At 31.1% G+C, this 17,735-nt stretch overlaps 1 protein-coding gene across 1 annotated transcript; it reads right to left on the reverse strand.

The window, feature by feature from the left end:
• Positions 1–114: 114 nt before the first annotated feature.
• On the reverse strand, positions 115–10,574 carry LOC148629169 (ATP synthase subunit gamma, mitochondrial-like). The gene is made up of 7 exons (XM_088545495.1): positions 10,454–10,574; positions 7,671–7,705; positions 5,377–5,508; positions 3,848–4,049; positions 3,431–3,574; positions 1,404–1,624; positions 115–319 (listed from the first exon to the last, which is right to left on the reverse strand). Exons 1-7 carry the CDS (start codon positions 10,486–10,488, stop codon positions 219–221), a joined length of 870 nt encoding a protein of 289 aa, XP_088401621.1. The 5' UTR covers positions 10,489–10,574; the 3' UTR covers positions 115–218.
• Positions 10,575–17,735: the final 7,161 nt, after the last annotated feature.

Consider the following 17,735-nt stretch of genomic DNA (forward strand, 5'->3'; position numbering starts at 1 on the left):
GTTGTATTTGTTTTCCATGTCTGTTTTTTTTGTCCATGGATTATATTCTCTTGATTTATGCTAGGATCTTGGTTCCCTTGATTACTTGTCCAGAAAGATTAAATTAACACAAAACAATTTTTCACTTTTTTATTCATAATTTAAAATTTATCAAACTTTTAAATGTTATTTAACACTGTTAAGTGTTCATAGCACTAAATTCTAGTCCTGAATGTTTATTACAATGCTGAGGCACCAGAGATGATTTCTATCAATTCTCTAGTAATTACAGCCTGTCTGGTCCTGTTGAAGGTCAAGGTCAGTTTGTCAATCATTTCTCCTAAAATAAACAAAGTAATAAATTGGCATATATTTTCAGAAATAAAAACAAGACAATTAATTAATACATCAAATAAAAGAAGCATTCTGAGAGCATTGCATGGTATTCAAGTCCCCTACAGGAAAAAAATCTGTCGAATAGAACAGAATTTGAACTTCATGCATACTTTGTTAACAAGAAAAGTGTAGAAAACTAAGTCTGCAACCCAAAGACCGTAACTCATTAAAAAAATCAAAGTACTGGTACAAAATTCAAATGGGATATGTAACTTGTCATGGTAAAGCAATGTACTAAATATCAAATTCAATACCTGCGAGCATGATGAACTATATATTGCCCCTAACGGGACTAATACTTCACAGCCTGTTGCATCCTGTACATTTGGGGAGCAATGTGGACATATGATTCATATTGGACACAATTTTTATAGTAGATAGACAGTCAGACTATACACTTTTGACAGTCTTACACAATTTGCTGCCATTTCTAAAACACCAAACTCCAAACAGCAATCAGTACTATTTTTTGCTGACACAAAATAACAGAATATGACTAATTCCTGACAATATGCAGATCTCCATATGGTAATCTCATACTCCCATTGAGTAAAAATCCAGCAAAGACTTGTGAATAATGCATAGGACCAGATTTTGCTAAAAAATGCTTATGCTCCTACAGCCATCATTTCTAAACATTTGATAGTTCATTGGGAATTTTTCAGACTGTTATATATAAAAAGAGATCAGAAAACAATTTTTGCATTAATTGTTTAAATCCCAAGGGCCACTATTCACCTAATAGTCAGTGGACAAGAACAAAATTTGAACTTGACATGATTATACAATACACCAAATATCATATGAATACCTGAAATCATGAAAAAATAGGTGCAGACAACAAATCTGCCAGACTGATGGACAAAGTTTATCTCAAGTCCCCTTTGTTGAAAGTCCTCAGCAGGAGACAATTAACTGTTGACAATGAATCTATCCTCTCAATCGACATTTCACAGTATGTTCAATGTTTTAAAGAATACTGGTAACTTGTAAACATTTTTATAAGTACATATATGAAGAATACAAACCAGCATTCTTGCTAGCTCCCTCCATAGCTGTCATCCTGGAGCTCTGTTCACTGGTTGCAGATTCCTTCAGAGCAAAGAAAACCAAGCTAGCTAATTGAAACTCATTATAATTAGTAACAACTTCTTCATCTACACTGTCATAGACAGTGAATTTCTCTGCTTTCTTAATAGTGTCTTCTGTGTGAAGTGGCTGTGCTGTGGTCTTGTAAGATACTACACTCCTAAAATGTAGAAAAGAAAAAAAAAGTCATTGAATAAAATGTAAATTCTAAAATGATTATGATGTGCATGAAAGGTCTTTAAATTGCAGTAATGGAAAAAACGGTGGCAAACATATGACAATCTTATTACCAATGTCATTGATACATGTAAGTTTTACCTAATTTTACCAATATCACAGCAGAATTTTGTTCTACAATGGTCGTCATTCATGCAACACAAAGGCTGTGTCATTTCATAAACAAGGAGAAACTAATCCTATCAGCATCTAATGATCAATTATAATGAATTTTTTATCTATACCAGAAACATGGAACCCAAAGGAAAGTGATGACAATTTTGTGGCTAGAAGAGAAGGAAAATCCACATTAAAGGATTGTTTCAAGGGGCCATTTTTATGCTTTACCATTAAACCAGAATTTTTTTTGGTCATTTTTATGCAGTCAAATTCTTTTTGCAGTTTGAGGCCATTGCCAACTATGTGTATAATAATCTGCATTTCCTCTGTACCTGAAACTATCCTCTTTTTTATTTGGATATTAGTATAGAGGGTTGGGAGTCAGAGTGATGTCACTTCTGTTAAAATTTGGTATGGGATGCAAGTGAAGCTAGTTAAAACACCCCCATTCATATATTTGTCCGCATGAAATACATACCCATTCATATATTCCACTACTGTGTATCAGAGACTTTATATTACACTCCCTGTGTGTATCTTACATCTTTTTGAATTAAGAGACCATTTAGGCCTCCAGCAGGTTGCAGAAAAGCAATAAATTATACATTTAACTGTAGAACAAATGTAGAAAAATGACTCATTGATGTAGTAAAGCTCAGAAATGACAGCCCATTGACATAGGAAAGGGAAAAATGATGACCCAATCATATATTCCAACTCTAGAAAAACAGACTCATTCCAGCTGCACATCTAAATATTGGTATATGGGAAGTGACCCTCCCCTATGTGAGGAGTACCGCCCTTCAAACGACTTTCAAGATGAAATTACGAATGTCAAACCTACCAACAATGTAGTTCTATTCAGGAATCATTTTCCTGTATGCTGATATCATATGCCACAGAAAAATTACATTTTTATTGAAGTTTTGTTTATTTTTCATATGAGACCCTACTTTGTTGACATTATGAAATGTAATATATGTGAAGTTGCCAAAAACGAGGGTAGACGGGGCTTGTCCCTTTTGGAACTGAACAGTAGCAGACACTTAATTTTCCACTGGATTTATGAAACATTCTATTAAATTCTGGTTTTCGAAATCATGTCTGCTCCGTTCCAAACCAAAGTAACAAGCTCCGCCTACTCTAGTCTCACATGACTTCACATGTATTACGATTCAAAATATCAACAAAAATGGGTCTCTCATGAAAAATGATGAAAACCTCATTAAAGAAAGTAATTTTTGTATTAAATATGATATCAGCATACATGAAAATGATTCCTGAATCAAAACTAGGTAGGTGTGATATCCACGATTTCATCCTGAAAGTTGTAAGAAGCGGTTGAAGGGCAGGAATGTCATGGTACCGCAGAATCTCCGACTTTTTGTATGGCACACCACTTTGAAGGTTGAGGGTCAGAAAAAAATTCCGACTGTGTACAATAAAATACATTCTACTTGATAGTGCCCATTCATTTATCATTTGTCTTGCTTACTTTGTAATTTAGAATGTGACACGCATCAATCCGAAAACAAAATCAACTTACATATACTATACTAAAATTGTGTAATTGTTGACTTCATTGCAAAATTTAATAGATATGGTATACCTTAAGGTCATGTGTACTTACTGAAACACATTGTAAAACATCTTGGCATTATCAAACTTAAAGTCAGAATCTATCAGCATTTGAGTTATTTTTGATGCATCTCCAAATGATGGTGGCTTTTTACCAATAATGTTGAAAGCTAGAAGTATATTTTTACCATATATTCTAAAAGAAAAAAGAAAAAAAAAACAAATGATGCAAAGGACATTGAAAAAGCATATCTACAAATATCAGTTGAGAATTCCTGAACTAATGAAATAACATTATTTTATCTTAGTCATTAAAATCAAATTAATATGCAAGAAAAAAAAAAAAACCTGAGTTAATTTAAATTTTGGATCAATCACTTTCAACATCAAGAAAAATACTTAATGACATTGATATTGTTACTTAATATAACTCTTTAAAGATATACTTTAGACATAAAAAACCTCTTACCTCTGTAACATAGCTTTAGATTTGTCACCAACCAGTATAAGTTTAGTATCGGCAGTATTCGGTGATTCTGCCATCTCAGCTTTAATAGCTTTACAAATACTGGTGTGAACTCCACCACATAGCCCTCTGTCAGATGTTACTGCAATTAACAACTGGTTGGGAGAGGAATCATCACCTTTAACCTCTGCTTGTTCATAGAAGGCTGAAATGTTTTTTGTATAAACGAAGTTAAATATAATGGGTATGAATAAGTATTTTATACATGTATATGGGTATATAATATATTCAAATGCTTATATAGCATACTTGCCAACATTTATTAGTGTTCATAGTGGAACAGCAAGGTATTTGCCATCCAACTTCTAAATTTTTTTATTTTAATGATCTTGTGGCCTTACAAGTGAATAAACATTAGTGTTTTTTTTTTCAAATACTTTCCTCAATTTTAAAGCATTCAATGATCATAATCTCATAAGCAATTTACATAAGCAGAATTCTCATTCAATTTCAGGTATCTTCTGGAAAATTGTAAAAAGAAAAATTTGAAGCAGATCAATTAGACCAGAATCTAAAAACTAGAGGCTCTAAAGAGCCTGAATCCCTTACCTGCTTTCTAAAGCTGGACTCTTGACCTTACTGTACTATTGTCACAAGAATCATTTAATCAATAGATAGCATCTACATGTAAGTTACATGTATCTACTTCATTTTCATATTATAAAACTCTCATAGTTTTTATACTCTTCATGGACAAATAACTCTGACATTGGTCAACAGATTTTGATGAAATTTCTGCATAGGTGGGTTTCACCATGCTGATCAATTTTACCGTTAGAAATTTTGCTAAGTTCAAGGCCCATAATTTTTGTAAAAATCATCCAAGCGGAACAAAAATTAATCTTGACCTATAACTTATCATGGTAAATTTATATACAAAAAATCAAGTCAATATCTGCAAGTGTTTAGAAAAAAGTCAGGAAAACTGTTATTTCTGTGAATTTTCATAAGTACAAGGCCTGTAATTTCGGTAAAAATCATCTGTGTGGAACGAAACGTAAACTAGACCTGTAACTTATCAAGGTGAACTTTTTCCAAAAATCATGTCAATATCTGCAAGTGTTAGAAAAAAAGTCAGAAAAACTGTTATTTCAGTGAACTTCGCTAAGTTCACAGCTGGTAATTTTGGTAAAAATCACCCAAGCAGAACAAAATTTAAACTTCATCTGAAACTTATATACCAAAAATCATGTCAATACCTGCAAACGTTTCAAAAAATGTCTGGGAAACTGAAGATGGACTGACAGACGGGTCAAAAACATTATACCCTCCGCAACCTTGTTGCGTGGGGTATTAAAATATACCATTAAAATGGTCCTCATTTTCTCATGCAAAACTGACTAAAGCTCTCAAAATCCTGGAAAAAACCGGCATTGAGTGGGAATATACTAATCATCAATTATACTAATACAATTCAAAAATTGTTTTTTTATATTCTGCTTTCATCTATCCATCATGTACTAAGCCAATACCTTGTGCTCCCAGACCATAGGGCCGAGCAATCTTAAGATCTTTCTCTGCTCTAGCATATTTGGCTGCTGACACCATCTTCATAGATTTTGTAATCTTCTGAATGTTTGTAACTGACTTCAACCTCACTCGGACTAGAAAAATATAATACATGTAGGTGTTATTAAAATAATAAGACACTCATCATACATGTAAGTTCACTAAGATACAAGAACAAGTGTTGCCATACAATGACTTGGCAAACTAGATTTTTAACAAGAGGCTCCCAGGAGCCTTAATTGCTCACCTGGTTGAATTTTGGCTTTCAAAGGCAATAAATTTAACAAGAAGTTGTCCAACAATTTTGACTCAAGAAGTATTTGGTAGGACATATAAGTATCATTTCAACAATTAAAAGTTTCTTTTAATCTATCATCGTTTTCAAGATATTGACTGAGAACTGTAAAAAAAAAAGATTTTTCCCCTTTCAAGGACAATAACTCTTACAAGGACTCATCTGACAACTTTTATCCCTACAGACTTTTGTAGACCTAATAATAAGGATCACTTCAGCTATTGAAAGAATTTGGCTTAACCTAACAGTTTTGGAGATATAAGCGAAAAATACTGTCTGACCTCTATGTTCTATTTTCAGTAATGGCGGCCATGTTTTTTGACAGATCAAAAATCCCCACATCAGTTCTATACAAGATACACCAAGGAACATTCATACCAAGTTTGGTTCCAATTGATCAAATAATATCAGAGGAGTGGATTTTTGAAAGAAATAACATTAAAAATAGCAAAAATTGTTGAAAAGGGGCAATATCTCCAATATGACTTAACAGTTTAAAACCAAAATTTGACCACAGATAGATCTCATCATGCTGAACACTTTTACCCACATCAATTCAACAATAAAATGTGAACATTTCTGCCAGAACCAATGGAACTTTGTTTGACATTTTACCATGACTGCCTTAAACCAGGTGCTACTTCAATCTCTTCTGTTAAATGAATAATAAAAAAAAACATTCAAATTTCTTCAGAATATTTCAGTTCTCTAATAAAACATACTTAAAACTGAAAATAAGTTAACAATGTTGCAGGAAACACAATATTTATTTTCACTAATTTTAATAATCTAAACTCTTACTGAACAAAATAAACAACTAAAAATAATGCTTCCTACATGCACCTACCTGGCTTGCTTCAATTGATAAAATCTACTGAACTTATCAAATTGAAAAAAAAATGGGAGAAATTCATTTTCTCTTACAGAATAACTAAGTTAAACAAATGAACCATAAGTATTGAAGATTTTTTTTTTTAAATATGAGGTAAGACAAGAAAGATTAGCTGGTTTAAACAATATTGAGACTGAATTTACATTGACTATATAATTAACAGTTATCAAAATCAAAACTTGTACCTACAACTTTAACTACAGAATCTGACAAGTCAAACTAACATCTTTCATGTTTAAACTAAAATATTCAGAAATGAGATTATAAACAGCAAGTTGAAGTTTTGGGATACCTATTGTAAGTTATTGTCCCAGGACTACATTCTTTTGATTTCCACTATACTCGGCGTCACATAAATAAGATTCTGTTAAAATTTGAATGAAAATATTTTTTTACGACTTTATTGACACCTAAGTTGTCTTAAATGACTTGCTCATTCGTTTAGCCAAACGGCTTCTCCCTAAACAATGAATCGTTAAATTCCAGTCAGATTTTAATTCTCGGTGCCAATATTTACATTGTAAAAAGTCGGCCATGTTTACAGTGATCAGGTTGCTAGGAGACGTTGTTTACGTTTAAATGGTTTGTCCAAAAACCGAAGAACCAAGAATGCATTTCAGCGTTATTTCGGATATCTCAAATTTATTTTACGCGAACAACGTACAATACCGAGAAGTTGATCAAGCAGACGATTGTCACCGGAGTTCGACGGGAACTTACGAACTTCGTTTGTAAACAAATCGTCCCGTAGAAACCAACATCGCAGATATTAGTATGGGATTTTCCCATAAGGATTTGTTACGCATGATTTAGGCTAATAAGCGACTCGTTGGTACTAACACGTCATGCATATATGCGAACTATCTTCATATTAAATAAAAGAGAGACAACTCTAGCGGTAAGTCCTGATGGTTTAAAAAGTAGAACTTCAATTCGAAAATGTGTTGTATGTGACATCGAGTATAGAATCTTGGTTTCCTTGATTACTCTTTCTTATAAATGATGCATCTAACAAAAGTATGCCTTTCCTATTCAAAAGGATATTAAAGAGTTGTCATACATATACTTACTTTCCTTCAGGGTTGCCATCCCACGCACCTGAGTGCTAAAATATCAAGAAAAATATTTTTTATTAGTAATACTACTACACATGTACATCAGGAATGAAATTTGAGGAAGAGCAAAGAAACAAAAAATAACAAAACTGGAAGTAAAAATACAGTAAAATAAAAATGTAGACTAGAATATGAGTTCGTAAAAGTGAAATTCCTGAATCTGCAAAAAATAAATCATTGGTCTTAATGGTACATGTGTAAATACAATTCCTAAAATTTAGTGAACATTTCCCAATGTGCAAAATTAAAAACCTATTTCAATATGCATTCATGTGCTGATACTTACTAGAGATACATCTATATGTATATGTAGGCTATTATTATGATAATATAGAGATTTACATGTTGTATCTCATGTACATTTCAGTTGAAGTTCTACAAAAGGATTTAACATAAGTAAAGCATGAGATAGTTAAACATAGACTACATTTTATAAATTACCATAATTAGATTATCAGTCCCTCCTTAAATAAGGCCAAATAAAAAAATGTGTGGTTCCAGTCGCCTGCCCAACCCTAGCCTTTTTATGCAAAAATAGAAAAAAATAAAATAAAAAAAAAAATGACCCTCCCCACTTTGGGTTATCCGGATTATTTTCGTAACTTCTCTGGACTGGACTCAGAATTTCCAATAGTAAACAACAATGCTATGCACTTGTTTGCACATAGGGCCATGAGACAACTGAAAGCAGAAAATTTACAGCCTGTTAATGTTTCATTCCTGTTTGTGCTGATTTTCTAGTGATCATTTGTTGTAATAAATGTTTTCATTGAACTCCTAAGTACTCATCTTGAAGGATATAGTGATAATTCAAGCTGACATCATGAGTTGTTTAAAAAATTTAAAATAAGAAAAAAAAATATCCAACCTAACAACCCAATTTCATTCAAAGAGTGACTGCAAGCACACATACTTTTTACTTGGCCTGAAGTTGAACAATGCAAAGTACATGTATTTCATTTTGGGTCAGAGATCAGAGGTTGCCGACACTGAACATGGCCTGTTTCATGAAAACAACAACAAAGATCAGAATATGGGTATTCCAGGTAATATTCAAGTTTTAAGCTCAACATAGAATATTTCCAACTTTTCCCAAACCTCTGTATGGCATATTATTGAATTCCTTTTAGAAATGTAGAAAATACACATGAAATATTGATTTATCATCTGCCATTTGCAGAGCTTCCCTAACAACAATCATGTGACCAAAATATGTCATGCGTCATACAAAAAAAACTATGGAAAGCCAGATTAACAAAAAATGAACACAATATCAACGTATTTTGCCTCATCTTAAAAACATTTAATTAATAAAAATTCAATTGAAATTAATAGATATGCAGTACTTAACAATAGAAAAAGTTCACAATTAACAAATTTAAGCTAATTTGAGATATTTTCTTATTTACAGATCTCTAAAAAAAAATGAAGCATAAAAACCATATCATCCTGATGGTTCAAAATCTACCTTTAATGCAGTACAGAATGGATATTTTTCTTTTGACAGTTTTTTTTTTTGTTGATTTTGTTAAGTTGTTCAAATGTATAAAGGATTTAATTTTCAAAGTTAGAATTGATTCAAATGAAAAATAATTTGCAAAAAAAATACAAAATACAAAAATACTTAAATAGTAATATTTGAATATTTATTAATTAAAAATCAGCACATTTCAAAATCTAATGAATGACATCACCCTACAGTATGTCAATTTTAAGTGATCTAAAAAATTCTAAATAATTTCAATTCTTAATCAATTCCAATCAAACAAGTATTTGAATAGGAATTGAAATTAAAAAAAAAAAAAAAAAAACATCATTTTGATATAATTTGCCTTAAAAAAACAAAGTGTTTAAATTCCCACATATAAATATTTCTCTTTTAGACTGAAACATAGATTCTATTTAGTTATTTATCTCCAGTACCATATTTTTTTCAATAAATCCAATACTAGCATTTTTCTAATTATTTAGTGAAATTGTATTGTATCCGTATGGCTCCCCATACTTGTTTAAACTCTGCACCGGAAATGCAAGGAATTGGGGTACAACAACAAGAATGGCGAATTGTTGACATTAGATTTTCATTCATGGTGTAATAATTAAACAAAGACATGCACATGACATTATTTACAGAAGTGGAAAGTAGAATGTCCGTATTCTACTTTTATAAATAACACTAGCCTCGTCTGGTCAGATCGGCAACTCAATCAGAAGAATATCAATTTGACCAACATAACCCAGTATATAAAAATAGCTGAGTTTTTGGAAAGCTCTATTTTAATGAAAATGTCCAGTCTATTTACATCTTGCCAGAAGTCAAAACTGACTTTCAAGTGTGGAAGAGTCTGTACTCTTCAGAGAATACGATCAATGGTCCATTTGAGTAACTCAAAAGCTCTGAATGAATATCACTGATGTAGTGATGAATATAGTTGAAGGTCCATACATGGATCATCTGAAGCCTTCAGATGTTTGTTACACCAGGCTTTGCTCTGAACAGAATGAGCGTATGAACAACTAACCAAATCCAATTTCATGGGCCATATAAACGCTGAAATGATAATCCGTATTCTCGCGTCGAATAGTATTTGCAAATTTTTTGTTAGAGGTCACAACACCGGCGATCGCCTTCTTCATAATTTGTCAATGAACCGCATCATGGACAGAGTTTTCCGTCAGTATATGAAATTGGACATTTGATTCATGCTTAAACTAGCATAATTACAAGGGAAACTAACCATTGTGGAATGAATTGAGTTGTTCGGGAGAACATGATGATGGTTTGTGTCCCGAAATCTCCCAGAGCGAGGCACTTGGCGGAAATAGCAAAGGGAAGTAATGTTGATTCTTAAAAATCAATCGGCTAACCTCGGATGTTTCCGCTAAGAGAAACGGAATCGTCCGATCAACACTTTCTTGAACACTTAGCGCGTACAAAAAATAAAGCAGTATTGTGAGTTATAGAAATTATTCTCATAGGACTTACTCCCTTTATATACAGGGACGGATTCAGATTTTTTTAAAGGTGGGGCTCAGGGGCTTGATATGCAGCCCGACTAGTATGTAAGACATCGGCATATTGTGAAAATATCATATTAATCTGTCGTTCAGCAACATGTTAAATTATGTATGAAGAATATGGCAAGCCAAAGTGGACAAAAATAAATATTTTGTAGTATTAGAAAATATGGCAAGCCAAAGTGGACAAAAATCAATATTTTGTAATATTAGAAAATGAATTTTTAATAATACAAAATCATTTTTTAATATTAGAAAAGATTTTTTAATATTAAAAATTTATTTTGTAATATTAAAAATTCATTTTCTAATATTACAAATTCCTGATTTAGGAATATTATAAAACATCACACATTTGTATTATTACAAATTGAATTTGTAATGTTGGAAAATGAATTGTAATATCAGAAAATGAATTTGTAATATTAGAAAATCACTTTGCAATATTGCAAAATCAGTCACATTTTTTAATATTACAATTGTTTTTCTAATAGAAAAAAAATCGTAATTGAATATGAAAAATCCATTTTCTACTATTAAAAAGTCATTTCTTAATATTTGAAATTCAATCGATTTTTTTATATTAAAAAAAGATACTCATTTTCGTCCACTTTGGCTTGCCATAAGAAAATAAATTTTAAATATTACAAAATCATTTTATTAATATTAGAAAATATTTTTTAATAATAGAGATTCATTTTGTAATATTAAAAATTCATTTTATAATATTACAAATTCCTTATTTAGTAATATTATAAAATATCACACATTTTGTAATATTACAAATTGAATTTGTAATATTAAAAAGTCACTTTGTAATTTTGCAAAATCAGTCACATTTTTTTGATATAACAAAATGATTTCTTCTGTTGATAAATCTTTATTGAATACAACAAATCCCTTTTCTAATATTAGAAAATCAATTTATAATATTAAAAAAAAATCATTTTTTAATATAAGAAATTCAATTGAATTTTTAATGTTAAAAATGGGTTTTGTGATATTAGAAATCAAATTTGTAATTTTAGAACATGAATTTGTAATATCAAAAATGAATTTTTGATATAAGAAAATACTTATTTTGTAATATTAGAAAACATAGTTTTTTGATATTTCAGAATCATTCTTAATATTAGAAAATATTTTTTAATATTATAAATTCATTTTCTAATAATACAAATTCTTGATTAAGTGGTATTACAAAATGTCACACATATGAATTAGTAAAATTAGAAAAAGGAATTTGTTATATTGGAAAATGAATTTCTAATATTAAAAAATCACTTTGCAATATTGCAAAATTATGCACATTTTTTTCAATATTACAAAATGATTTTCTAATATCAAAAAAGTCGTAATTGAATACAACAAATCCATTTTCTAATATTAGAAAATCAATTTCTAATATTAAAAAATCATTTTGTAATATTAGAAATTCAATTGAATTTGTAATATAAAAAATATTTTTTTGATATTAAAAAAGGTTTTGTAATATTAGAAATCAAATTTGTAATATTAAAAATGAATTTGTAATATTAAAAAAAAAATTTTAATATTGCAAAACACTCATTTTTATCAACTTGACTTGCCATAGAAGAAGTATGTAATGTATTACTTTAATATTAACATTTTACGGTTTCAAGATCCGGAGACTTTTGTTTTACATTAATCCGATATTTTAAACAGGCTAAAACATATGAGATAAAGATCATAATTAGTGAAAAATGTGTTTAGTATCCATCTGTTGAAACTAAAACACCAATTTATCTCTATAAGTAGTATAATGAAGCATCTCATTCTTCTCCAATGATAATCACAGATTCTTTTCTTTGGACATGAGTATTTGCATTTGTTTTTTTATGTGATACATGAAATAACTAATGTATTAATTAGTCTTAATCATTATTAGTTTACATTTTTCAGAGGTCAACACAAAATTTTAGAACAAAACAATTAGAAATCAACACTTCATGAATTTATCATAAGTTACTATTAAAATATCGATAGTATTATTTCATACTAATTTAATTACACTAAATGAGACGTCACACGAAAAAGATAGTTTTATTAATGTTTACATTTATAAAAACTATAGTTTGTTTAGATACGAGTGTAACAAATGTTTTCTCATCAGGATAGCACTAAATAAAGTTAGAATGATTTATTAGTGTTTTCAGGACGACCTAATTAATATGCATAAATGAAAACCGGAAGAAACGCTCAATTACCATAAATGGAAGTGCTACGTCTTTGGTTCTCAATCTCCATTTGAGTGCATTGAAAATGTATACACGTGCCCGAAAAAATCAATTAATCATCGAAAATAGCTTGTATATATTATGCAGAGTGGACCACTGATCTGTGTATGAGCGCGATAATCGTGTTTAGATAGTAAGAAAACTAGAGTTTTTCTCGTTTTCTGTCAGCTTCTGATTTTTCAACACTGTACACTTCTATTCCTAATACTCAGTTAAAACCCCAACATAAAACCATTATACATCGTTGTTTTTCCCAAAAAAAGATGGTACACCAAGATACAAATATATAGTTCTTAGATTCTTCATCCTTTGTAAGAAATAATTCCAAAGCATCATCCAAATATACAGTGGAAAATGTTTACAAAATGCTGGAATTTTTAATCGACAACATATTTGTCCGGTGTGGTGGACGTGTTTTTCAACAAACGGTCGGCATTCCAATGGGAACAAATTGTGCTCCTCTACTTGCTGACCTATTCCTTCACTCTTATGAGGTTGACTTTATAGCAGATCTGATCCGAAAGAAAGAATATCGTTTAAATTAGCTAGATTCTTTAATCTCAGTTTCCGCTATATAGATGACGTATTACCTTTAAACAATCCTAATTTGGGGGATTCGATACATCGCATCTACCCCAAAGAACTTGAGATAAAGGATACTACAGAAACTGTGAAGTCAGCCTCATATCTTGACCTACACTTAGAAATCGATGGTAAAGGAAAACTATTGACCAAATTTTACGACAAACGTGACGACCTTTCATTCAGATTGTCAACTTTCCTTTCATCTGTGGCAACATCCCTTCAGCACCTGCGTATGTAGTGTTCATATCACAACTCATACGTTATGCCAGAGCTTGACGAAAATACGCAGACTTTTTGTATCGCGCTAGAATTCTAACAAATAGGCTTCTGGGACAGGGTTTGCTTTTGTTTCTTTGTATTATTTTAGTTATTTCATGTTCTTTGTTGTGTATGTAATACCAAAATCCTGCAATAACATTCTTTGGAAGAAATTTAACCCTTTTTTTATATTAGATATATATATATATATATTGAAATTAGGTATTAATCATCTGAATCTGTACTCAAAATGTTTCAGGAGTCTGTTTACGAACACAAACATTTCAACTTTTCAATTTTTTTTATGAAAAAAATGTTTGTAAGAGCTATCAAAGATCTTAGGCAATTGTTTCAATGAATTTTATAAGAAGTACAAAAAGTAAATACCAAGGGTATTATGGCTATTTTTTTTTTCATATTCAAATATTAAAGGCATAACTGTTTATGAAACAAGTGCAATGGTTTTAAAATTTAAGTGAAAGTCACAAATTCTTATATTGAACTTGTATATATTTTATAGATCTACATTGTATGTGGTTTAATTTGTGAATTTTGGTGTTCTACTATACTTTAAAAACAATATTACCTTTTAAATTCAAAGAATTTAAGGTCTTATGAAAAAAAATGTTCCAAACCTTTCAATTAATACATAGTTATTTGCAAATTCATCGTAATAAGATGTAAACATGATTACTTGCCAATGTAATCAATAATTTAATCAATTACTTTCAGAAGTGTTGTAATAATTAATTTAATTTAATCAAACATTTGACAAAGTAATTGTAGTTTATTCAATGATCATGAGTTTATGATGACGACCATAAAACTTCTGTAGTGATGAATTCCATCTTATAGCAACACAACCCTGCTCTAAAAGCCTAATTGTAAGAAGTTCAACACGATACAAAAAGTCTGAGTAGTTACGGCAAGCTCTGACAGAATATATGATTTGTGATATGAAAACTCCACACGTATGCGCTGAGGGGATGTTACCACAGATGAAAGGAAAGTATGCACACTTTTTGTACCTCGATAAACTCCTTACAATTAGGCCTCTTGAACAGGGTTATGTTGCTACAAGATTTAAGGAATCACTACAGAAGTTTTATGGTCGTCATCATGAACTCGTGGATCGTTACGGTGTATCCATCAGCACAATGAGAACCGATTTGTTCAATGTGTCATAGATTTCCTTTCCTCTTTCGTCCATCCTGATATTGAATGCTTTCCCTACATGTGCACCTGTTTCATGCTCCAAGTTTTTAGTGGAGTTCGAGTTGCTCATTTACTTTTGTTGCTTTGTTAATTTTGGTTACTAGTATTTTATGTTCTTTGTTGTGTGTATCTGTTTTGAATGTCTGGTCTTTGTTCCTGGATTACCTTCTTTTAATTTTCCCTAGAATCCTTTTTACTTTCATGATTCTCCTAAGCATATCCTTAATATATCATTCTGACATATTTTCTTCAGTCATATTCTCGCAATTCTTGCATCCCCGTATATGTCTGAGGTTAAATGAAGTATTCGTGTCTTGTATTGATAATTTATGTTAGGTCAGGCGCGTCGCTGAGGCCAAATTGAAGTGTAGGCAAAATTACGGCAGGGGGTCCGAAGCTCCGCGGACATAGCGTTTTAGAGCATCATTTATGCCTCTCCTGAATGTATTTTATCTAAAAAAAAATATGGCAAAATCAAGTGCAGGCAAAAGCTTTTTTGCCTAACGGCAGCTACGCGCCTGCAGGTAAGGCTGATTTTGAACAAGTTTTTTGAAACCAGCAGCGCATCTGTTCCAAATTCAAAATCCTAATTGCCTCTTTGTACCATTAAAAATATTATGCTAGTGACTTCTCATATACCCTTTCCCTAGTCTCCAGTCGAGGGAACCATCTTGGAGCCTCCAAATCTTTAATTCCATAATTATGTCTTTCTGTCTCAGGTAGACCGGTTTAAAATGTACAAAACAATCCCTCGATAACAGAACTTAAATCTAATGATTAAATGATTACGCAGACGAATTGGAGAAATGAAACTTATTTCGATCATAGTCATAAAACTTAGGTACCATTCAAGTGTTGTCTAAATGTTAGACATAAGCGTTTAGTTTTCAAAAGGAAGAATTGTTATTAAAGGAGACATGACGCAAAAATTCATTTTTTTTTAAATGTATAGTATATTTGATTTATTGCATCTAATATATGTAGACACTTTCGTCGTTTAATTGAAGATTAATTGATTCAAAATCGACGATGACCCAAACCGTACGAATTTTAGTTCACCATATGGACACGTGATCGTGTTACGTCATAGGTTATCAATCCATAGATCGAGTGGTTGAAATTTTTGGGGTTTCTAGATTTGTTGCACGATTTCTACAATTGAGAGTGAAAATTTTGAAAAAATTAAAAATAAAAAAATTGAGTTCATTCCTTTACGAACTGTTACTCCTGACAAGTGTACCAGTACCAGGGACTGTAATATAAAGTCCCTGCAAGTACAGAGGATAATACGAAAATGTTTATTTTCATTAGTTTTTGGTTTTATTAGATAACACATTAGGGATTCGTGCTGAAGCTTACTCGTGTACTAAATTTTTTTTGACTAAAATTAAATATTTACCTGACCTATAAAAATATTGTCCGTACCAGAAAAGCTCCCTTAAACTAACCTAGAGTCACCTATTAAATACTGTGTATTGTGTCAAATTCTCGATGTAAATTGTTTTACTTCAAAAAATACTTTTCAAAGACAAAAGAAATTGAATTATATTTCGGATCAACTATTATCGAAGTCATACATCGGCGCCGACACCACGTAAAGATAAGAGAAGCCATCCACACTATCTCCTGGTCATAATTAAGTCTACTTCAGGGCTTGTTTATTAATATAACCCAGCGGAAAAGAAAGAACGATACACAATTTTTGTTGAACCTTTCTGTTCTAGTCCTAAAAATAGAGTGCAAAGTAGTTATATATTCACCATACGGGGATGTATGTCTAACGAAAATGATAAAGCTGACAGAAAACGAGAAGAACTTTAGTCTTCTTACTTTTTAAACACGATTATTGCACCCATGCACAGACCACTCTGCATCTTATATACCGGCTATTTTCGAAGATGTGTTATTTTTTTCGGACACGTGTATAAATTTTCAATGTACCCAAATTGAGATTGAGAACCAGTGACGTAGCATTTTCATATATGGTAATTGAGCGTTACTTCCGGTTTTCATTTATGCATATTAATTAGGTCGTCGTGAAACACAAATAAATCATTCAAACATTATTTAGCGCTAACCTGATGAGAAAACGTTTGTTACACTCGTATCACACTATCACACTTTAGTTTTATAAATAAAAACGGTCACAAACAATATATATTTTTGTGTCATGTCTCCTTTAAGCACGTGTTTTGTAATTTCGAGATCCACTCCAATACTGTTTCATTACTATTGAAATTTTTTCTTCGTGCATTTACTCATGAGTACTTTTCCAAATAAAAGTACAAGGAAATTTGACCAAGTTCTTTTAAGCCCAACATAACTTTCTCACTTAAAATGAACATAAAAGTCCGTCTTTTTTCGTTCACAACACGTTGTGTGGCATGTTGTTTCCAGAGAATTTCGTGAATATGAGAGTTAAATTAAAGAAATTAAAAAAAAAAACGCTTTTTAGTCCATCATGAATAGAACAAATAATACGTAGAAAGATCAAAGTACTTTCAGTGATGAAAACCTGAACAGTATGCATAAAAGTATCCACTTAAACTTAAAAAAGAGTAATCAAGGGAACCAAGGTTATAGCGGTAATCAAAGGAATGTAATCCAGGGACAAAGACCAGACATGGAAAACAGACATACATAACAAAGCACATACGTACAAAGTAAAAAAGTAAATGAGCAATCC

This window comes from Perna viridis, chromosome 1 (genome assembly GCF_037379345.1).
Source record: "Perna viridis isolate PV_CMFRI_1.1 ecotype Kerala chromosome 1, ASM3737934v1, whole genome shotgun sequence".
Lineage (NCBI taxonomy): Eukaryota > Metazoa > Mollusca > Bivalvia > Mytilida > Mytilidae > Perna > Perna viridis.

Coding starts and splice junctions, on each gene's coding strand:
- LOC148629169 (XM_088545495.1), bottom strand. CDS start 10,488: ATGTTCTCCCGAACAACTCAATTCATTCCACAATG. Junction 5,509..7,670: donor GATGGCAACCCTGAAGGAAA/GTAAGTATATGT, acceptor ATATTTTTCTAG/TCCGAGTGAGGTTGAAGTCA. Junction 4,050..5,376: donor CTATGGTCTGGGAGCACAAG/GTATTGGCTTAG, acceptor AAAACATTTCAG/CCTTCTATGAACAAGCAGAG.